The following is a 23,025-nucleotide window of genomic DNA, read 5'->3' as shown; positions in this document are numbered from 1 at the left end:
TGGGTAATAGAGAGTTCGTCTCTCTCATCTCCGCCTGCCAGAGTGCAGCGCAAGGGTTAAGCCCAGAGAGTTGTGACATCCTAGAGCGGAAAGGAGGACCCGCTTCCTTCCGCGTGGAATTCTCTCCCCCCCCGTACATAACCACTGCGGGCAACATTCTCTCGCGCATGCTCTGTTCGCCCTCTGAAGCCACCCAGGGTTGGAGCCTTCAGGATGGGCGGGAGGGGGTCGCAGGAGGCAATCCGGCTTTGCTTTGCTGCCTCTCCCAGGGACTTGGCCCCTCCCTTTGCTCCGCCTTGGACTGCTGGGGGGCGCTGGGGGACTTGGCGTGCAGGCACCGCCGGGGACCTTATGGCGGGGGCTGCGGGGAGGCGCAGTGTCTTCTGTAGTCCGCGTCATCTATGCCTGACTGATCGAGGCGCAGCGCAAGGGTTAAGGCCAGGAGAGCTGCGAGGTGTAGAGCGGAAAGGAATGCCTACTTCCGGTCTTCCTTGGAAAAGAGCCTGACAGGTGGAATCGTCTCCCTCCAGCTGCTACGGGCAACGTTCGCTCGCGCATGCGCCCTTCTTCCTCTGAAACTGCTGCTGCCGGCTTTCTGCGCCCGACGCTGCGAGGCTTCCCGGGGCGGGAAGGAGGGGGGCTCTCCGCGGGGGGGGGGGGTCGCGCGATGGGAATCGGCTCTGCTCTGCCCCCGGAGGGAGGCGGGGCCAGGATTGAGCTCCTCCCCTTTCCCCGCCTTGAACTGCTCGGGTGGGGCCCCTGGAGCGATGGTGGGACTTTGTGCGCAGGGAGGGCTGGGTCTTTTTGGGGGGTCCTAGAGGCTGCTGGGGGAAGCAAAGGGCCTTTCGGGGTTCCCCCTTGGGCGCGGGGGGAGGAGTGTGGAAGGCGGCGGGAAAAGGGCCTGGGTGCCCCTCCCCGTGGGAAAGGAGCGGCGGATTTTCCCACGCCTGGCAAGATTCCACCCTGGGGGAGGGGAGAAATCCTGGGATGTATAGAATCTATACTGTCTCTATAGACTCTCTAGGATGGGGAGAATGTCCGTTGGAGGTTGGACTTCTCTCCCTCTCTCTCTCTCTCTCTCTCTCTCTCTCACACACACACACACACACTTGTGACTATGATTTTAACTTCGTTGCTTGTATCCTAATGATTTTTGGACTGTTTCCTAGTATGATTTGATTGCTTATTGTTTCCTGTGACTCTCATTAAGTGTTGTACCTGATGATGTTTGATGAATGTCTCTTTTCTTTTATGGACACTGAGAGCATTTGCACCAAGACAGATACCTTGTGTGTCCAATCACACTTGGCCAATGAAGCATTCATACACACACACACACTCACCACAAATTGAGCAGGCCAACTTGAATGCTAACCAACCTAGCTGGGCTGCCCAGTGGCCTCCCTCTTCTGCCTCTGCAGGGACCCCAAAGGTGGTTTGCCCAGCCATGGCCCCAATGGGAAGAGGGGGAAAGGAGTTGCCCAACCACAGCCAGGACCCCCAACCCTCCTGGGCGTAAAGAGGGGCCTTGTGGGGGGAGGAGAAACTTTCAGCCCTTGAATTGTAAGGAAGCAGAGATGGAGAAGGGGCTTCTGGGGACTCCATTTGCCCTTCTTTTCCCCAGGGGAGCAAACTTTGCTGGGAAGGGATCCAGGCAGCCCTGATCTTTAAGGAGGAGAGAAGTTCAAAGTTCTCAAATTGTTCAGTGAAACTTTTTGCCTGAAGCCAAGTTCTCCAGCAGGGAAAGTTTCCATCCGGGGCCTCCGGGGTCAGGGGGAGAAGAGAGAAGCTGCCACAGACTCCCTGTCTGCCCAGAGTCTCCCGGGAGGATTTGGCCACAGAGCAGAGCTGAAACTTTGATCATAATTCTCCCTCTCAGGAGGGATCCCTGGATAAGTCAGCTGGTTCTTGCACTCAGAGTTTGTTGGGCCTTTCTCTGCAGGGAAATGAAATGGAAATAATCCCTATGTGCTTCATAATGACAGGGGCAGAGGTTGAATTAAATCCGTCATCTGGAATGGAGAGGTTTGGGAGCTTCATTCTTGAAATTGGCCCCAGAGGGGGAATACACGGCACTTGTGGCTGAAGACAAAAAGAAGTGTGACATTTGTTGGCATCGTGGTTAAAGAGACAATCCCGGGAGACAGTTAATGTCTGAGCATGTCACAGGTGTGAAATGGAAGCAACATTTTCTTTATTTGGAAAACAGATGCTCAGTGACACCTTCACAAAGGGGTTGATGTAACAGTGTGGCCAGATTCCAAGAATAAAATGAACTTTAATGAAAAACTAGTTATCAGAACTTTGCATAGTTGAAAAAAATCACACCCAAAAACAAACACATGCACAGAGAGGGAGAAGTCAGAGACAACCAAGTGAAAAGAGATGGAGGAATCAAGGCAGCCTCTCACCCCATGTGGGGAAGGGAGGGAGGGAAGGGGAGCTCAGGAGCTTCGAGTTGCAGATGGAAAACAGACATGCAAAATCCTCTTTCAACCTCCTTCTTTGAGGCCTGGGGATGCAGAAACCCATATCCCATGTTCCCCTGCCTCCCTTTCTTTTGTTGTAATAATTCTTTTATTTTTATATTTAAAAAAAAAATCTCTTTTGGTGAACAGCGTGGTTCCAGGTTTTTACATTTCAATACAAAATGACCATAGTTACATATTCATCTTTGGTGTTCAATTTCATCTTGTATGATTACTATTCCATTTTCCTTTAAATATTCCCAAATATTCTTATATTCATTACACTTATCCAATTCCAATTCATATCATAAGTTTATTTCATTTGTCTTTAAATATTCTCATATCTTGTTTTACAGTATTATCTAAGGTTCTTATTTCATTTCTATATTCATTACATATATTTACTTTTATCTGTCACATTTGCAATTTCATCACATACTATTATTCCATTCAGTGTTCAATAGGTTCCATCCTAATTCTAATAATCCAGATGTCCCCTTTAATTGTCCATTCGAGCTTGCCACCCTTATCCACTCCCCCATTTTATTCCCTTTAAATCATTATAAATTTTTACCATAGTATAGTCATTTTTAATTATCACATTCTACATTAATAACAATCTAATTACCACATATCATGTATGTATGTATGTATGTATGTATGTATGTATATATGTATGTATATGTGTATGAGATTCCGCATGGTATTTTTTTTCTCAATTACATTCTAAATCATCTATTTCAAAAATATTTATTCATTTTTAGAAACTGATAATAGTCTTTCCATTACAATTCTCATCTCATTTTAACTTTACTCACTGCTTTATTAAATTCTTCTTTTTCTTCAGCGTTTGTCTCGCGCTCGGGCGAGGTCCGCTAATGTCCTTGAGTACTGCTTCCACACCTCTCTGTCTGCCACACGTGTCGGGTCTGCCTTCGCGATCTCTAGATCGGCCTTGATCGTGTCCATCCAGCGTTGTTTAGGTCTACCACGCGGTCTCGCTCCTCCGACAGTCACCTTCATTACAGATTTGATGATGGATTCTTCTCATTACAGATTTGATGATGGATTCTTCTGCTTTATTAAATGTAAATTTAATATGGAACTGATATTTTTCTTTTAAGGATTATTGTTAAACCAGACATAGATTTAATTGAAATAGATATGGAAATGGGAATTTACTGTAGGAATATTAAATTGCTTTATTAAATGTAAATTAATATTCCTACAGTAAATTCCCATTTCCATATCTATTTCAATTAAATCTATGTCTGGTTTAACAATAATCCTTAAAAGAAAAATATCAGTTCCATTCTTTTCCATTTTTAAATCTATGTTCTTATATATCACGACACGTTACCTTGCAGAATCCCCCTTCCTCTTCTTCTCCTATCCATTGTCTCTCATTCTCCTGACTATATAATTTTTTTTCATTGTTGTTTGCTTTCTACTTCCCATCATTTTCTGGTCCTTTCTCTTAATTCCCTTTTCTTCCTTTATAATTTCTCTCCATTTCTTATTCCAATTATTTATTTTATCCCCCTCCCTCTCTTGATTTCTCCTCTGTAATTCCCTCTTCTGCTGTTTCCTTTTCCTTTGTTTAATTTTCCAAATTAAATTCCCCCATAATAATCACATCAAACCTCACATTTTTAACTTTAATTCTTTTTTTCTGGTTTTAATGTTGTTCCACTTGTTCTTTAGGGCTGGTTTCCTCTTTATTTCACTCCTCCCCCTCTGGTTCTCTTTCTTCTTCTTTAATCTGCATTACCATTTCTAATTTTTGTAGTATAATGCTGTACATTTCCAAGCTTTCTTTCATCATTTCCTTCCTATTTTGTTGTTCCAATTTTATTTCCACACACATTTCTCCCCTTTTGTACACTACTTCTTCTTTTATTTTCCTTTCTTTAATATTTATGTCCAATCCAATTGTCTAGTAGTTTATTGCAACCAGCGTCCTTTATATTAAATTTCAACAGTCAGTGTCCATAAATCTTTGTTTCCCGCTTCCTTTTGTTGATTTCTTTTCCAACTTTTTCCCATAGTCACCAAATAATCCCAGGGCAATTTCTTCATGTATCTTTTTTCCCTTGTAATCTAGTATTTCACTTTTCAGGTTTTTTCTTTTATTACAATGGAATTCCTTTTGTTTCCTTTCAAATTCCAATTTTAAAAAGACCAAGCACTTTTCAAAGAGTCACTTTGCCACTTCCCTTTGCCATTAAGTGACGGGCTCAGGTCTGTTTCCACGTTCCACCCTTTCTTTTCCCTTTTCCCTTTTTAAACTTTCATTAATTTCATTAATTCCAGTTATTAGCTATTCTTTCTTTTTAACACGTTCAACTTCAGCGTTTCATTATGCCTATTTAGTGCCAAAATTCAAATAGTTCCCCTGCCTCTTTTTCCAATGAAGAGGCCAGGCAAGTCCTGGGAAGAGGGAAGCCCAAGTCCCATGTTCCACTGCCATTTTTTTTCGTACATGGGGCACTCAGGGGAAAGCAAAGCCCAGATCCATAGAGAGGGCTAGGAAAGAGGAAGGGATTTGAGGGAGGCCCCCATTTCTGGGAAGAGACTAACCTGGTTTATGAGTCCCTGGTTGAATGCTGGGGGGACGCAGCCCCGGGGTTTCTCCAGCCTCACTTGGGCTTTGTGTCTTTCCAGGAGAGGCTCCTGTCAGGAAGAAGCCATGCAGGGCCAGGTCTTCAGAGGGGGATCTGGGGTTACCTGGGAGGGAGAGGGAGAGAGGGAGGGCAGGAGACACAGAGAAAGAAAGAAAACATATTGAGCAACCTGTGAGTTAGCCAAGTCTTGGTGCAGGGCTTTAACTCCTCACCTCAGGGAAAAAGGTAGACCAGCAGTTTCCAAACTTGGAACTTGAAGATGAAGGGACTTTAATTCCCAGAATTCCCTGCCCAACATGAGGAAGTCCATGCATTATTGGGTGGGGAACTCTGGGAGTTGAAGTCCATTCCTCTTCAAGTTTGAAAAACACTCATGCAGACCAACCTCTCTCCATGCGTTGCCTCCATTTTGGGAAACAACAGAGACCCCTGAAGAGACCCTCAGTCATTGGCCGGCTTGCAGAATGCAGAAAACGTGGTTTCTTATGGCCATCAGAAGTGAAACAGGCCACCGTGAATTGGACTGACCCTCAATATCCCCTAAAGACCCGGATCCTGGTTGGGGAGCCATCCCAGCTGGTTCTGAGGCTGCCCTGAAGCCAAGCCTGGGATGCCCTGTGAATCCAGCCCCTTCCTGGCCCTTCAGGCTCAGGCAGAGTCGCCCAAGCTCCCCAGATCCTGAGTGAGGCTCTCCGGCCACAAACCTCCTCCTCCTCCTCTCCTCCTCCTCCTCCTCCATGGCTGCTGCTCTCTGGCTGGGACCCCTGAGCTCCCTGGCTCCTCCCTGGAGGACGGAAGAGCCTCTGCTGGGCTTCCCTTTGTGGCCTCTGCTAAGGGCACGGCTGGGGCTGAGGACGAGGGGGGCTGGAGTCCTGGCCTTTGGGAGGCCCGCATGGGTACCCACTCGATCCAGGCAGGACAGAGATCCACCCAGAGGACCTGGGAAAAACCCCTGGGAAGCAGCCCCTCCCTCCTTCCTTCCTCCTAATGCCTGGCAGGAGGGAGAGAGGGAGGAAGCCGACCCAGAGAGGGTCACAGCCACGTTCTCCCTCTTTTCTCGGTCTTGGGATTTGCCCCCAGCCTTTCTGCCCTGGGGTGCAGCAGCCCCAGTATCCTCAGGCCTGGCCTCACTGGGAATACTGGAAACCAGCATCCAGAACCATTTCTGTGGCTCCAAGCAGGAGAAAGAGCATCAAAGTCACCAGTTGATCCTCTGAACACCCAAATCTCTATCCAGGTTTGTCCAGACATTGTGGGGGGGGATCACTGACCCCCCCCTCCACCCCTAAAGCTGCCTCTCTGTCCCATTCCCATTGTCCCAACTATTTTCCCTAAATGCCAAACTCTGATCCGGTTCACGCATTCCGCCAACGCCCGTTCGCTCAGCCGTAATTTACTCCAAGTTTTGCAGCTGCTGAAAACCCCCAAGGAGCCAGAAACGGATCCTAGGAAAAGCTCCCCATCCTGTGTGCAGACAGGCTGAGTTGACCCTCCCTACTAGGTGAGTCCACACAACGCCCTTAACCCAGGTTGATGGAAGAGAACTGCAATGTCGGCAATAGGTGCCAGGCCAAAACACATAAACCAGATGGTGGCATAGCATGACGACCTGCTTCCCGCATAAACACAGGACGGGGGAAGGTTCCCACCTGCCAGAATGCGTGAAATGGAGTCAGCCTATTTCAAAATCTCCATCCATATTTTCAGGGGCTCCAAGGATGAGACCCCTGCCCCTTAGAGGCTCCTTTGTGGGAAGGGAAGGGGGAAGGAAGCCGCTTTGAGACTGGTTCCCTCTAAAGCCCACCTCCTCTGCACCCCCAGGAAAGACTCAGGACCGGCTGTGGGCAAAGCCCAATTGAGATGCACCCAGCTTGCTAAAACTGCTGCAGAAAAGCCTGGAAACACCTGGATGCCCCAGCAGCAGCTGGGAACTTGGCCCACTCAAGGCAGCCCGGAAAGAGGGCTTCTTCCTTCCCAAAGCAGGTGAAAGAGGACTCAAACTCCCATGAGGCTCAAAGGAGTTGGGCTCACTCAGCTCAATGGATCTGAGCCCCTGAAGCCACCTGGAGGGACCTTCACCCAACCCCCTTGCCGGGACTCTGCCTGGGGTCCTGCAATGGGCACTGAGGGGCCCCACCAGTACTGGGCTTGGCTGGAGGGCCAGGTCCAATCCTGAGCCCCCCAAAGGCACCGGAAGCCCCGTGAATCTCCCAAGAGACCCTCCTCCGGCCTCGGCCCTTCCTTCTGGCCTGGACCAAGCTGGGTCGGCTCCACACAACCCCTGACCCCTGCGGGAACAGCAGCCCCCACCTGCCAGGTGCAAAGCTGGCACACCAGACTCGGATCCTGGCAAGAGATGCAACCTGGGGACCCTCACCCCCTTCACTCTCCACCTGCCCTGGGCCCCCATGGGGAAGATCCCCCCACCTGCCCTGCAAGGTCCGAGGGAGCCCTCTCCACGGGGCGCCCCACTCCCCAAGGCAGGAGGAGGAAGCCCCTGGCTGTCCCCGGGGGAAATTGGCAGCAGGGGCCCAGGCTGACCTCCTCCCCCCTGGACCCCACCAGCCCCATCTGTCCTGCAGGTACCCAAGGCTCACCTTGGAGCTCTACCTGTCCCTACCTGTGATGTCAGAGCCCCTCTCCCTCCCAGCTAATCTCAAGGAGGGCCCTCCCTCAGAGGCAGGCTTTCTGACAGCACCTCAGCTGCCCAGACCAGATTGGGGGGGGCTCCCTCTGCCTCCCTCTCCCTCAGCCCCCCTCCCTCCCTGCCCTCACTAGGGAGGGGGAAGCCCCCCTGCAGGCCCCCCCAGCTCTGCAGGACCCCTCCATGCCCCCTCCTCACAGCAAAGCCCCCTGCCAAACCCTCTCCAAATCCAGCCTCTTGGAGGCCGCTTGACTGGCAAGGAGGAAGCCAGGCCCAGGGAGGCCCCTCAGTCTCGGCCAGATGGGTGGGAAGGTGGTCCGGAAGCCCCCAGGGGAGGCCGGCCCAGAGATCTTGGCCAGGCTGCTCAGAAGCGGTTGCCATTCCCTCTTTCCCAGGGCTCCGAGAGAGCAGCTGGCTCAGAGCATCCTAGCTGGCTTGGCGCCCCAGGCAGGGATTATGACATAAAACAGAATTCCAAACAGGGTCTACCCTTATCCTTGGGCAGAGATCAAGGGTGGTGATTGTCATTAGAAGACAGGTAACACTACAGTTAAATGGCATTAACTTAGAAGTGGCACCAAACTCCATAGCTCTGGGTGACTTTCCCCAGCAATCTCTGGAGACAAGAGGCCATATTGAAGGACAGCAGAAGTCAATTCTCTGGGTGCTGAATTCTCTTCCCCAGCATCACTTTCTGGACTTGCCCTGACAGGAAGGAAGGACCACAACCACAACAGAACAATGATCCCAGGGGTGTATGTGTAATTTTTACTAACATGTTTTATTCCAGCCTCTCCTCTGCAGATGGAGCCCAGAAAAAGTTGGATCCCAAGAGGAGAAGTTGCTTCTTGCTGTAATTATGACCATCTGGGCCTTTGAGACCTGTGATGCTATATCACCAGTTTTTGACTTTGATGCAGGCATTAGACTGAAGCCACAAGCAAAGGATCTTGTATCAGAAAAGGATAAATTCCTTGGGTGAAGCTCTCTGGGACCAAGTTTTGGGACAGGTACAGGCTCTGCTCTTGATTGCACCTTTCTCTCCTTTGCAGATGAAACTGAGTGATTCTCTGCTTAGATCAGGAAAGCCACTGGCACTTCTCAGAGTCTTTGCATTTCTCCAACTGTTCCTGTTGTTTGTCTTAGAAACAGGAAGTGGATTGATTCATGCCACGAATGATGGACCTCCTGCTTCTGCTTCTGCTGCTGCTGGTGTCCCCATCAGTCTGTGGGAAGCTGAGAAGGAAATGCCCATTGAGTTTGGAGCACCAGGATGGGTACAATCCATGGAGCTTTTACAGGCCTGGAGACCATCTCATTGGTGTGGTCACAACTGAAATATTGGTGTCGCCTATAATGTTGCCCTTCAACAGCCCTCCTTCCATACCTTCTCCTTCGTAAGTCATGCAGGGTGATGGAGTTGCACTCCCTCCATGTGCAATTCTCACACTCTCCTTCTTTTCTTCTTATGTCACTTATTTTTGTACCTCAGGACCTGTCTAATTTCCTGAATGATTGTTATTTCCACGGTTTCCCTCTTTTGCCTTAATTTGTGGAAGAGAGTAAAATCCAGAGATGGAGTTTTAAAAGGACTTGAATGAAATCCAGATGATTTTCCTTTCTCAGTTCATTCCTGAGTTCATCACTTGAATAATGACCTTTGTTTAAGTAGTGACTGAAACAATTGTAGTTGCCTCTCTCATTTGCATAATTGATCATTCAATTTGGATCAATGTTGGCCTAAGGCTTAGTAGGTTTGTGAAGGGTTATATATTTTAAAAACATTTGTTGTTACTATTGAATATAATAACATGAATATTGTTTTTACAATAGGAAGAGTTCTGCTCTAACAAATACCCTAACATCAATTTTTGGTATTCAAACGGTCCAAAAGAATTCCCAGCTCCTGCACAATCTCACCCTGGGCTACACCATCCATGAAAACCATTTGAGCACTTTACGCACTTCAGATGCCTTGCTGGACATTCTCTCCACTGGAGAAGCCAATGTCCCCAACTACGGCTGTGGGAGGAAGGAGAACCTCCTGGCTCTGATTGATGCAGCTGCCAGGGACATCTCCATCCAGATGTCAACATTAGGAGGCACCTACAAAGTCCCACAGGTTTGTGTGTGTTTTTCTCTATCTAAGGTGAGTGGGGTGGTGGGGATGAACAACAGATCCAATATCTTCATAGAATTCAAGAGCTGTTTTTCAGAATATTAGGGAACATATAAACTATGTTTTAGTCGATTATGTTCATCTTCAAATTCACCATTAAAGGCCTGAAGAGCCATAAGGTCCCTGTAGAGGATATTCTACTGAATATTCAACTATTGAAAAACTATCCAGGTTTTGAGGTCCTCCATTAGCATATTCATTTTCACATATCAATAATATCTGTCTTATCCAATTGGAATCAAGTTGGCAAGAGTCCTGTCTATGTATAAAAAATTATTGAGATCACAGGATCTGAAGAGTATCTTTAGGGTGGATAAAAGGAATTCAGCTCCTGCCCTCAGAGATACAGTAAGTTATGAATTTCTACTTTGTATAAATTCAGGGTATATAATTATTGGTTTAAAATTAAAGCAAGTCCCAAAACAGGCAAAATTTCAATTAAAGACTTATTGGATTGTACAACTGACAATTTGTGTTAGGAGTTGTGGTCTCTTAGTCTCTCGTACATCTGGAGAAGAAGCTGAAAAATTGTTCCACAAAAATTTGGGATATAGAAGCTGAGAAAGAAGTTTCAGTACTCAGAAATAGCATATAAAACTGTCCTATATCTTAGATCCAAACATTGTATCTGACATCTGCTCATTTGAATCCAATAGTTGGCATTGTAGGGGTGACACAGAAATTCACATTGCATTTTTAATAGTTTTTTATTTAATATGATTTTGCATTCCATTTTTATATACAATCTTGTTAAATATTTAATTGTCTTAAATATTTAAACCGTGACTAAGGAACAAACTGTTCTGATATGTTCATCAGAACAAAATTGGGTTTGTCAATAACTAATATTTTGGAGTTGATCTGGACCACATTGTAACACAGCATTCTTCATTACTTTTTCAGATCACTGCTCTAATTCCTTCAGAGGCTCTGAGTGATAAAAGGAGATTCCCCTTTTTCCACCAGATGCTCCCCAAAGAAGGATTCCAATACTCAGCAATCATCCAGCTGCTCCTCCATTTCAGATGGACCCTGATTGGCCTCTTTGCTTCAGACACAGAGAATGGAGAGAATTTCATGAGGACTTTCCCTCCGATGCTTGTCAGGAATGGAATTTGTGTGGTTATATCACAACGATTTTCAACAACTGCACAAACAGCACCCCTCAGGGCGGCCCTTTCTAACTGGAGACAAATCAATGTCTTTGTTCACTTTATGGAATTGATTCCAATCTGGCAGAGAATTATTCCTTTTCATGAAGCACTTATGCATTTGCCAGGACCCATTGAAGGGAAAGTCTGGATCCTCACAAGTGTTGCAGGGTATATGATAAAGAAGGACATACGTCTCAAATACATCCATAGTATTTGGAACTTTGGTTATCTTGAAAAAATAAGACCAACGAATGCTGCCTTTGCACCTTATTTCTTTGTGGAAGATCAGTTTCAGGATCTTTATTTCCGCTGTTCCCTTTCCAAGCACGTCTTTTCTGTCAAAGGCCGCAGAAGATGCACCCAGAAAGCCCCACTGGAGACCCAAGAGAAAAGAAACAGGAAACGGATCATAAATAACGCTCATCTCTACAGTTTCATTCAGACTTTGGCCCAGGCCATGAATGCTGCTTATTCCTCCAGATCGAGGAGGGGGAGGAAGGAGGGAGAAAAGAGGTTGGGGGCTCCGAGGCTGCAGCCATGGCAGGTATGGGGGGTCCCAATAGGGATCCATTCATCTGAGATCCTTTGGAGAAGGAACCCAAAGGAGAAGGAGGGGAACATCTCAACCTTCTTGTGCTGCAAAAGGTCAAGAGATTTGCACCATCTAATTGCTCCTGTCTGACGCTCCGGAATAACAGGGAGCAGATCTGAAATTTCTCTCCAGCCTCTGTTGGAAGAAATCTCCTTCTGGTTCCGTTCCAAGTGGGGAAGAAAGACGCTGGAAACATGGTGACTGCTTGGGAGATGGTTTAATGGTGGACAGGAGCACATACCTTGGTTGAGGAAAGAAGGGCTGAGATGCTGAGAGTGCAACTGTTTGATGCCCTCTGTTGGGATTTGAATTAGAGCTTGTATTCCAATCGGTTGTCAGACTCCCATGGGGCCATGCAGGGCCAACTCTGTAGGATGTCCTGAGTCCCAGGCTTGGTTGAGCCTGGCTGGATGATGGTGATGGCTTTGGGCAATTCCTTTTGAGCTTTACCTGGAGTAGATCTTTGTTATGTAAAATAGAGTGGCCTAGGCCAGAGTAATGGTCCATTAGCAAGTGGGAGGAGGGGGGCTGAGTTTTTACTTTTCTTTTTAGGGGAAATATATTCTCCCCTTTTAGTCTATCCTAAATATTTCCTTTTCCTAGGAGAGGGGAGGGTTTTAACTCCCAACACCTCTTTCAGTCATTGGAAGAGTGTTGAATCCTCCCTTGTCCAACTGAGAGATTTTGTAAGTTGGAGAAGCTGCTCTCATAATCTCCTCCTTGTCTTCTCTCAAGACTCAGTTTCAGGTTGCAGTCAAGTACGATTTTGGGATTGTTTTCATAAACATTTATTTATTTACAAATAATTCAAGATTGCAAATGTCTCTCCAACACAGCTTCCTCCTTCAACCTATCCATTTTAGATCAGAACAGAATTTGGCCCCATTCAGAGAAACTCCTTCTATTGATCTGAGAACTGCAGTTGCACATAAAAGAGTTCCAAATTTCCCAGATATTTTATTAGGAGAGGCATCACAAAGTGAATCCCTGAGTCCTGATAGGAGATGCAGCATAGCAGGCCGTGAGCTGCAGTTTGAGTGGCCCCTTGTCCACAGGGCCCCAGTCTCAGCTCAGGTGCTCTTTCTTTGTATCGGCCCCCTGAAACGGCTCTGGGATCTCCATTGCAGCTCTTGGAGGTTAATTCCCTTTGGACTTTTGGCAGGGTTATTCGATATAAATATCTCGTTGCTCTAAAGGCTGCTCAAATAAACATTCTTGGGAAGAGCAGCCCCATCTTGTTGGATTTCCAGATCTTTGAGACCTTGTTTGAGTTCACTAAGTGCACTAACTCATCCCCCATCCTTAAAAGCCCTTCCCTGCAGAAGCCACGGGGGCTGAGTACCAATGAGTAGTTGTGTGTTCATTTTCCCCCAAACAACAACCCTGTGAGTTGAATTGGGCTGAGAGACTGGCCCCAAATCCCCCCGCCTGCTTCATGACCAAGGTGGGACTTGAACTCACAGCCTCTTGCTTTCTACTTCGGAGGCTTCACCAGTAGAGCAAACTGGCTCCCTTATATACTTATCAAGCTTGGCACAATCCTTCATCCAGTGCATCATTAATGTTCTTATATGAGACACTATAATTTATCAAATCCTTACACCCAGATAGTTTTCTACTGCTTTTTAGTCATACAGTTGTTTCTAGGAGGAAATCAGAAATATTTTTCCAGAAATTTGGAAATCCTTAAATAACATAAAAGTATATTTGCCTGAGAATTGTTATAAATCTTGTATAAAAGCGATTTATCAACCCTATTATATTAATGACAACATAGAAAAATTGATGACTTAATGACAAAATGTTGTATCTTCCCACTTTCATGACAAAGATTAAAAAAACTAAAGATTATTTGAGTACCATTTTAAAATCAGTTTTTATCCACTTAATTATCATACCATCCACCCCTCACTTAACTGGGTTTCTGATCACATCACAAAATTGTTTGTTACTCTTTCCTGAGATCGAGTTATATCAGCAGTATTTCCATAATGTATTTGGGAAATGAAATAATATGTGAGGATGACTTGCATAGAGCACATAAGTTATATCCCCCCCTTTCCCACAACCCATTTAGAAGGTGTTCTGTATGGACATTTACATTCTTGAAATCCGGCAACCCGGATTGGACGAGCGCGCAGACACCGGATTGGTCGAGCGCGCGGCACTGATTGGCCGTTCGGAATCGACCACGGGCGATTCAAACGGCTGTCATTGGCCGCAGCGCCCGGCACCAGATCCATATAAGCCGCGGCTTCACCCAGCCGCACGCACTTGTTTTAAGCCTTAATAAATGAGCTGAACTCAAGTCACTGCCTCGCGTCTTTTGTGCGTATCGGCCGATACAACAGAAAGGGCCGTGATAGGAGGGAATGACTTTTGGGGAGTGGAGGAGAGATTCTGCCTGGGGAAGAAGCAGAGAAGAGGAGGACACCTACAGCTGCATAAAAAAAGGGTCGGTGGGAGATTTGTACTTTCTGTCTCCCCAAATCCTGTCAGTGCAGCATTACAGCGAAGTGGGCCTAGCTCAGGTTTCCTGTCTGGGCTTCCTGGGAGAGGATGACCCTGACAATTTTCTTCTTGACAAATTGATGTTTCTCATAACCAATCTGTTGCTTTCAGGGAGCTCATAAATCTCCTTTTTTCTGTTGTTCAACTATATTTTGTCAAAATCTATATTGTCAAAATATGATCAACAATTTTTTGTGAACTTTTTTCGTTCACTTGTAAGATAGTGGTAACACCTATTTTCCTAATGAAGCATGTCTGTAAATTAGACAACTATAGAAGAAAGATTAAATATTGAAAAAGCGTCTTGGATAAGAAACCAAGTTTTCTGCTTTTAAAATTGCTGCATGTTCCCATTCTAGTTCCATCCTTTCCTGGAGAAGAATGAGTTTGTCAATATTTCAAACTATAAACTCTACACTGACCCAAATGGAGAGGTAGCAGCAGATCTGGGCATTTTGGGCTTCTTGGTTCTTCCCAGGAATAATCCCAGGGAAGAGACTCTGGCGTATTTTAAAAGAAACAGACTTTCTATCAGGCAAGCTGTTCTTTTATGGCTAAAGCTGCTCAACAAGGTAGGAGAAAGTTTTGCTGTCTTCTCTCTGTTTTCCAAAGCCTGAGGTCCCATTTCAAGAGGGCTGATGCTATTCCCCAAAGGTGGTTGACCTTCACCGAGAACTGAATCTGGGTAGGAGAAACCAGATTTTTTCCCTTAGGCTGCTTGGGAGGCTTCCATATTGTTCCATTTTGTGGACCACGTACAATTAAGGGTCTCCATCAAAGGGGTGAGAAACCCACAAGGGCTGGGGAATGTGTCCCTAGTGAATTCTGCCTGTTTGCTCCTTGTGCCCAGAAGAGCAACGAAGGCGGCAATTCTGCTGACCGGGGCCTGAATCCAGGCTTGGACCGTATCGGATGGGATTGAATCGTGAGTGGACGGAGGTCCTTTTGGCCCCATTGGGGGGAAGAAGCTTCCTCTCGTCCTGCTTGGGGAAAAGTGTCCCCTGAAGGGGCAGCTCCATAACATGGGAGGCTCTTAAGGAGGCCAGACCTGGCCAGAGCTCTCCATGCCTCCCTTTCACCCTCCCTGGGATGGAGCAATGGGCCTTCTGCTCCTAGGAAGCAGCTCCAAGGCTTTCAGTTCACCTGAAATTATCAAGATTGTTCTGGTATCACACCTTAAAATTATGGGTGTAAGAAGAGGGGAGAAATGCGTGTTAATGGGGTCATGAGAAGGAACCGGCTGGTTATCACTTAATGCTGAAATCTTTTCTCAGTTCCATCCAGGGGTGGGATTCAAATTTTGTAACAACCGGTTCTGTGGGTGTGGCTTAATTTGTGGGCATGGCTTGGTGGTCACGTGACCAGATGGGCATGTCTTATTGGCCATATGACTGGCAAACCAAATACAAGTGGTCCTCACTTAATGGCCAGTTGCTTAGCAAGTGTTCTAATTTATGACTGATCTCCCCAGAGCTGCTTGACCTGTTTTTGGAGTTTTGACAACCATAAACACAAACACACAAACACACATGCGCACAGAGCCTTCTGACCCTGCTATTCCTTGATTCTGTAAGGATCTCCTGCTGGAGCAGGGGGTTGGACTAGATGACCTCCGAGAACCCTTGCAGGCCAGCCCTAGATTGTTGCATTGCTTCAAAGAGTCTTCTGAAGCCAGGGTTTGTGTCCTTCCTTCCTCTCCTTTTTTCTCTCTCCCTCCCTCCCTCCTTCCATGTATTTATCCATTCATATATATCATTCACTTTCTCCATTCTCCGTCTCTTCCTTTCTTTTTCTTTCTTTGTCCCTTCCTTCCATCTCTCCCTTTCTTTGTCTATCCCTTTTCTTCCTTTTGCTTCCTTTCTCTCTTTTCTTTCTCTTTCCCTCTTCTTTCTTTTCTCTCTCTCTTCCTCTTCTCTCATTCCCTCTATTTCACTCTTTCCCTCTCTTTTTCTCTCTTTCCCCCTCTCTGTATCTCTCTCTCTCTCTTTCTCTAACTTCCCCCACTCCACTCTGAGGGTGTGTGTGTGTGCGCGCGCGCGCGCACATGTGTGTGTAAAAGAGGGGCATGGGTAAGTCTGACCAGGTCTGGTCTCTTTAAGAACCTCCCCAACTATGAACCGGCCCTTTCAGGGGACACTTTTCCCCAAGCAGGACGAAGCTTCTCTCCCAATGGGACCAAAAGGACCTCCACCCAATCATGATTCAAATTCATCTGAATTCAGGCCCTGCTCAACAGAATTCCCTTTTTTCTTTTCTAGTTTGGGCACAAGGAGCAAACAAACCTGAAGCTCTTAGTGACACATTCCCCACCCCTTGTGGGATTCTCACCAGTTTGAAGGAGACACTAAACCATAGATGGTTCACAAAGTGCAGCAATGCGAGAAGGTGAGGCCGACGGTGGGGGATAGCGAAGTCGCCGGGTCCCTATCTTCCCCTCTCTCTCCCACACTCGCTGTGCGTATGTGTGTATATGTGTGTCTCCCTCAAGCCAGCAAGCTCTCCTTGGAGCTTTTCAGTACTTCTTTCATTTCTTCTTTTTTGAATCCAGACTGGCTGAACAACGATTGCCAGACCGCGATGAAAGCGTCCATTTGGGTGACCCTCCTCCTCCTCCTCTTCCTCCTCCTCTCGCACCCAGCAGCTCTGGATGGATCAGGAGGGTGCACTTGTGTGGGGAGATGCTCGCTCCTCAAGTGAGCAGCCACCCACCCCATACCAGCTTTCCCGTCCTTTGGCATTTGCTTGAGGAGCATCTCCCTGTGCGCATGCACCCTCCCGCCCCTGCCACAACAGCCAGTTACGAGAGGAAGAGGAGGAGGAGGAGAAGGAGAAGGAGAAGGAGAAGGAGGAGGAGGAGGAGGAGGAGGAGGAGGAGGAGGAGGGTCGCTTCCACTGTGGTCTGACAATTGTTCAGCCAGTCTGGATTCCAAAAAGAAGAAATGAAAGATGTAACGAATAGCGACAAGGAGAGCTTTGCAGGCTTGGCCATGCCACAGCTTTCAGGGAGACACACACACAGAGAGAGTGGGAGAGAGAGAGAGGGGAAGATAGGGACCCAGCTGCTTCGCTATCCCCCACCGTCACCCTTACCTTCTCAGGGCAGGTGAGGGAGGGGAGGGTGAGGGGCAGGGCCAAGCGCTTCATCAAGGTGAAGAGGGGGCGACCAAGCACAGGCGAGTAGAAACCTGGGAACGGTGGCTCCTGAGGGGCTTTGAGGTCAGACAGCCTGGAGCGGCCGAGATCCGATTGAGCATTGCACCACAGGTTCACCTGATCGCCCCCTTCTTTGGTGTTGGCTTTACGGAGCCGTGGATTGAGGCCTGAGCTCACATGCAACAGCAGTGCCTTTAACTGCGCTCGCTTGTATGTGTCCAAATAATCCGGTGAAGACACCAGAGGAGTCACTCAGGTAGACCTGCCCCCTCCGCAATCCCCCTCCTGCAGAAAGTGGCCATTCCCTGAGCGAAGAAGGCAAGGAGCTGCGGTTCGACTCACCCAATTCCTAGGACTACCCCAATGGTCCCAATTCTGCTAGGAGGGGGCGGCTCTCCCTGTCAATCTCCCTTTCCCTCAGTGGTCTGACTTCCCATGGCCCGCCTCCAGCCTGAACACCAGGTTGGACCACTAGAAGGCCACTTCCCTGCTTCTCAATGGCTCTCCTGTACCAGCCACTGCAGGACCCTCCACCTCCTTCCCAAATTCTCCCTCAACTTCGAAATGACAACGCCTGTTGCCTACATGGGTGCAACCGGGCGGGCGTGGCAGGGCCAACCAGGGGTGATTATTCTGGGTCCAACAATAGGGCTGTGGGCAGGAGAGGGAAGGGATGGTAGGCAAATGGGCCATGCTCTCTGATCTCCCTCCCCCACACCTCTGCCTCATCGCCGGCAGGGTCTAGCAGCTGCATGAATCCCAGCTAATCCCATGTGGAGAGACTCATGTTCTCCTGCTGCTGGGGAAGCAAGAGAGTTTTGCTGCGCATGCACGATAAGTACTGACTGGGCACAGAGGGGAGGGGCGGGCAGAGAGGGGCGTGGTCAGCCAGTGTTGTGAGTTGCCGGTTTCCTGAACTGGCACAGAATCATAACAACCGGTTCTATAGAACTGGACAGAACCAGTAGAATCCCACCCCTGGTTCCATCTCTCCAGACTTTTCTATTTAATAAAGTCCTTTTTTTTTTTTTTTGGAAATGTGAGATGCCAAAAGCAAAAGAGAGGAACTAAAGGAAGAATCTTCCAGAAGTTATATCTCCAACCATTTGGAAATAGTGAGAGATTTTGTCTTTACTTAAGACCAGAGGCTAATATCTAATATCTTGCCTAATATCTTGCCTAATATCCATTTTCCATGGATGGAGAGTCCTAACACATTTCCTTTGGCAATCCTGTTTTTTTTCTGCTCAGTCCTTTCCTCAATCTGAATGTGTGGAAAGTTGTCGTCCTGGATTTGTCAAGAGGGCTCGAGAAGGAGAGCCAGTTTGCTGCTACGACTGTGTTCCTTGTCCGGAGGGGACCTTCTCCACTCAGAAAGGTGGGTGACACCAGAAGAAAATGGGAGGACTGGTGGAACTGGATCCATCCAGAGCATTGTCATGAAAGTGTGAATTAAAAAACACTTTGAAGCTGAATTGGTTTCTTCTTTATTTCCAAAATGCCCCGTTTCTTCTCTAAACAGAAGAGCAAAAAGACTGTGAAGGAAGGGCTGGATAGAGAGAGGTGGCTGTGGCAGATTGGGCAAGTTTGACTACTGCCAGAGAAAATATTCCTTCTTTTTAGCTTGGATGTGTCCTTCCTTCCACATTTACTTCTCTAGGAACACCTGAGTTCCTTAAAGTGTGAGGAATGGTTTTAGGTCCACCTCCTGAAAGGCGGATTGCAATGCAGTCTACATGGGTTCCCTTTGAGGAACACTGAAAAGGTATTGCTGATATATGAGATACACAATGTGGTGGCATGGATAGTGATGCCTGTATCTGGCTGTACCCATATCACCACTGCTCCAATGGCCATTTCAAATTATTTGCAGCAGTCACTTTATCCGCCAGCCACCTCTGAGGCAAGTAAACAAGAATTGCCACCAGGAAGGTAAGTTTCTCTAGAAAAATTAATTGATTCATTATTTACCTTTAGTAATGCAGGTTCCTATCAATATTCTGAACATTACAAAGGAAATCTTTCAAGTCCTAAGCCTTCACTCAATTTCATAGCCTATCAAAAATATACTGTAGCTATATTTTTTTAACAAGTGATACACTTATTTTCTGTCTCTGGAGATATAAAGAAATCCATCCCAGAAAATGCTCCTGATAATCACTTGTTCCCAAACAATGTACAATATATTTTGAAATGCAAAGGACAAAAAAATATGGGGTTTTTTTTTCTTAGATACAGAAAAATGCACCAAATGTCCGGATGACAAATTCCCAAATAAAGAAAGAGTCCAATGTATCCCCAAAGTGATAACCTTCCTGTCTTATGAAGAACTTCTGGGCATCATCCTGGTCTCTTTTGCCCTGTTCTTGTTCCTAACCACAGGCCTTGTTTTAATCGTCTTCATTCAATACCAAGAAACTCCCCTTGTCAAAGCCAACAACCGGGACCTCTCCTATATCCTCCTGGTCTCCCTCCTGCTTTCCTTCTTGTCTTCTTCTCTCTTCATTGGTCAACCAAGGAAAGCCACCTGCCTTCTCCGACAAACGGTTTTCAGCATCATCTTCTCGGTCGCTGTTTCTTCTCTCTTGGCCAAAACCATCACAGTGGTGCTGGCTTTCCTGGCCACAAAACCAGGAAACCGAGTGAAGAGATGGTTGGGGAAGAGCTTGGCCAACTCCATCATCCTTTCTTGTTCTGCTGTCCAAATTCTCATTTGCTCCATCTGGCTGGGAGTTTCTCCCCCCTTCCCTGACTCTGATCTCCACTCCCAGCCTGGAGAGATCATCCTGCAATGCAATGAAGGGGCCGTTGTCATGTTCTACGTCACCCTCAGCTACATGGGCTTCCTGGCTGCCGTCTGCTTCACGGTGGCTTTCCTGGCCAGGAATTTGCCTGGGGCCTTCAACGAAGCCAAGCTGATCACCTTCAGCATGCTGGTCTTCTGCAGTGTTTGGGTGACTTTTGTGCCCACCTACCTGAGCACCAAAGGGAAACACATGGTGGCTGTGCAGGTCTTCTCCATCCTGGCCTCCAGTGGTGGTCTGCTGGGCTGCATCTTCGTCCCCAAGTGCTACATTATCCTTCTGAGGCCAGACCTGAACACAAAGGAGCATCTCACAGCCAGAACAAATGTAAAAACATGAGATATAGCATCATTATGATAGTGGAAGAATTGTTCATGTTTCTTTTATTTGATTTCCATTTAGATAGTATGCAGGAGTCAAAGAAAATGATATCTGTATGTTTCAAAATGGGGAATTGTTGAATGACTGGAATTCTTGTAGTTCCCTCCCCTTTCAATAAATATTGCTAAAGAGACCTCTGTAAAATTCAGAGGAATTCAGCTGTTCAGCAACAGATACTGAACATGACACCGTATAAAAAATGATTGATGTACTTGTTCCAACTGACAGCAGCTCAACATGTGGGTGGGTGTGAGAGAATGAGTAGGAAATGAGGTCAGGAGGAAGCTGTAGTAACCAAACACCAGCCTGGTTGCCTGATCCTCTCCCTAAAAATGCCGGAATGATGTGAAATGCCATGTTTTTATTTTATTAAATTATTTTATTAAATTATTAAGGACTATATTAAATAGAAAAGTCTGGAGAGATGGAACCAGGGGTGAGATTCTACTGGTTCTGTCCAGTTCTATAGAACCGGTTGTTATGATACTGCGCAGTTTAGAGAACCAGCAAATTGCACCACTGGCTGGCCCTGCCCCTCTTCTCCCGCCCCTCCCCTCTGCGCCCAGTCAGTCCTTATCGTGCATGTGCAGCATTCCCTGCAACCTGCTTTTGCCCACTTGCCAGGCTAGCCATTGCTGCATGCCTTCTGCTGTGGCCCTGCCTGATCTCCCTGGGTGAGTAAGGCTCTGCAAGCTCTGGGGCCCATTTGCCAACCTGCCACTGCCCGTCACTCCCCCCCCCACTTGTCTTTTGCTGCCACCACCTGCCGCCCTAACCCCCAGCAGGGAAGACCCAGCAGCTGCGGTGAATCCAGGTGGGGGGGAGAGATGCAGACTGGTGGGGACCTGAGCTACATTTAGCTGTACTGGAAGACATGTGGAGAGGCTCGAGTTCTCCTACTGCTGAGAGAGCAAGAGAGTCTTTCCCAGCACAGTTCCGGGCGGCAGAGAGAAACAGGATTCAAGCGGGCTGCGTCTCTGTCACCCAGAGCTGCCCGTTTCCCTATTGGAGGGGAAGTTGCAAACTTTTCACTGTGCCGGGAAAGACTCTCTTGCTTTCCCAGCATCAGGAGAACACGAGCCTCTCTACATGTCCTTCCGTACAGCGAATTTTTTTTTTTTAGAAAAAACTTTATTAATTTTACTTTTTAAAAAAACAACACAGCTACAAATTATATACAACAAAAAGACAAACAGGTCTTGGCATAGGCCAAGAGGGAAAGAGAGGAAGGCTTGAGAGAGGAAAGAGGGAAAGGGAAGGGAAGGGGGGAAAGAGTAGGGAAAACAATTATAATAAAACCATATTTTTTGTGACTGTCTGTAAGGTCCTTTCTTCTTCAAAACTATCGTCGGCGGTGCTTTTCTTTATCTCTGCTTGGGAGGCCCTCAGCCTTAATTTTCCTAGAGGTGATCTATATCACCTGGAACCACACGATCTCAGGCCCCAGGTGGCTGGGCAAGACCAAGCAAGTGAAAGCGATCCAGAGTTCAGGATGGGATTTAATGCTCATCTGGGGAGGCCCTAAAATCTTGGAGATGGTGCGAGAGGTTCCCCACCTTTCTTGAGGCAAATTCATTCAGGTGGAGGAAGGGAGACTTTGTTTCAATCCAGACGGACTGATCATTTCATGAAAGAGGCAGCCCTCGACTTACAACCATGAGAAGCTACAGTGGCACTGAATCAAGTGACTTATGACCGTTACGGCCGTTGTGGCATCCTCCTGCCACTAAGAGATGGCAGGGGGGTGTTTGAGGTGCCGGCCCCACAGGTTTACCCCATTGACTCTTGCACTACTCTGAAACTCATGCCTCGAATACGGCAGCACATTAGAGCAAAGCCACCATGACCACATTCGAGGCAGTGGCTCTGCAATGGTGCAACCGTCAATGGGGTGAGCCTGCAGGGCCGGTACCTTGAACGCCCCCCTCCTGCCTCTTAGTGCCCCTTGACGGCCCCCTTGGGGATACTAAGAGGTGGCAGGGGGCATTCGAGGCACCGGCACCACAGGCTCACCCCATTGGGAAGAACGTTTAAAAGAGATGCAAGCTGAGTGCGGTGTCTGCTGGGAGCAAAGGTGAGTATATCTTGTGTTGACTTTGCTTATCTGTGTTCCTGGCGTCTTCCCAACCGTGTTGAGTTATTGCCATGCCTTCAAGTCTGGAATTCCTTCTCCTGCCCTGCCGAACTGATGACCTCCTCTTGCCTTGATTGGACTTCTAGTTACAGTGTTTGTTGACCACGTTTTGGTCTAGATTCTCTGCAGCCAAAGGCTGTTCCTGGGAGAGTTTTCCTCCAGCCCAGAAGGTAACCACGACATTGGGGGCAAAGTTGGAGCTAATAAAGGGACTCCTACTAATTATCTGACTGGGTTGCCTTTGGACCACGCCCCTTTGGGTCGTCACGATTAAAAGGTGCAGGTGTGAATGCAGCCACTGGGGAAGAGACCGGGTTCAGTGGGTCGTGTGGATCTCACTAGAGTCAGTCAGGTGGGGTGGTAGTTCAATCCCAGGGGGCC

At 47.4% G+C, this 23,025-nt stretch overlaps 1 protein-coding gene across 7 annotated transcripts; it reads left to right on the top strand.

The window, feature by feature from the left end:
• Window positions 1–207: 207 nt before the first annotated feature.
• On the top strand, window positions 208–21,074 carry LOC148123606 (vomeronasal type-2 receptor 26-like). 7 transcript variants are annotated; one of them, XM_087919223.1, is made up of 9 exons: window positions 208–770; window positions 1,986–2,169; window positions 8,527–8,746; window positions 8,883–9,133; window positions 9,570–9,858; window positions 10,819–11,613; window positions 14,532–14,744; window positions 18,577–18,703; window positions 19,558–21,074. In XM_087919223.1, exons 4-9 carry the CDS (start codon window positions 8,904–8,906, stop codon window positions 20,466–20,468), a joined length of 2,565 nt encoding a protein of 854 aa, XP_087775349.1. In that variant the 5' UTR covers window positions 208–770; window positions 1,986–2,169; window positions 8,527–8,746; window positions 8,883–8,903; the 3' UTR covers window positions 20,469–21,074. The 7 variants fall into 7 exon arrangements, with proteins under 7 accessions (XP_087775349.1, XP_087775348.1, XP_087775350.1 ...); XM_087919222.1 differs by having other exon boundaries at window positions 677–798; XM_087919224.1 differs by having other exon boundaries at window positions 684–750.
• The last annotated feature ends 1,951 nt before the right edge of the window (window positions 21,075–23,025 follow it).

The sequence above is a fragment of the Pseudonaja textilis genome, unplaced genomic scaffold, assembly GCF_049901715.1.
Source record: "Pseudonaja textilis isolate UNSWEBS1 unplaced genomic scaffold, rPseTex1.2 PTEXSCF58, whole genome shotgun sequence".
Classification (NCBI taxonomy): Eukaryota; Metazoa; Chordata; class Lepidosauria; order Squamata; family Elapidae; genus Pseudonaja; species Pseudonaja textilis.
The sequence above is the reverse complement of the archived record's forward strand: the minus strand, read 5'-3'. Positions and strand labels throughout refer to the sequence as shown.

Coding starts and splice junctions, on each gene's coding strand:
- LOC148123606 (XM_087919223.1), top strand. CDS start 8,904: ATGCCACGAATGATGGACCTCCTGCTTCTGCTTCTGCTGCTGCTGGTG. Junction 9,134..9,569: donor CCTTCCATACCTTCTCCTTC/GTAAGTCATGCA, acceptor TTTTTACAATAG/GAAGAGTTCTGCTCTAACAA. Junction 11,614..14,531: donor CGAGGCTGCAGCCATGGCAG/GTATGGGGGGTC, acceptor TTCCCATTCTAG/TTCCATCCTTTCCTGGAGAA.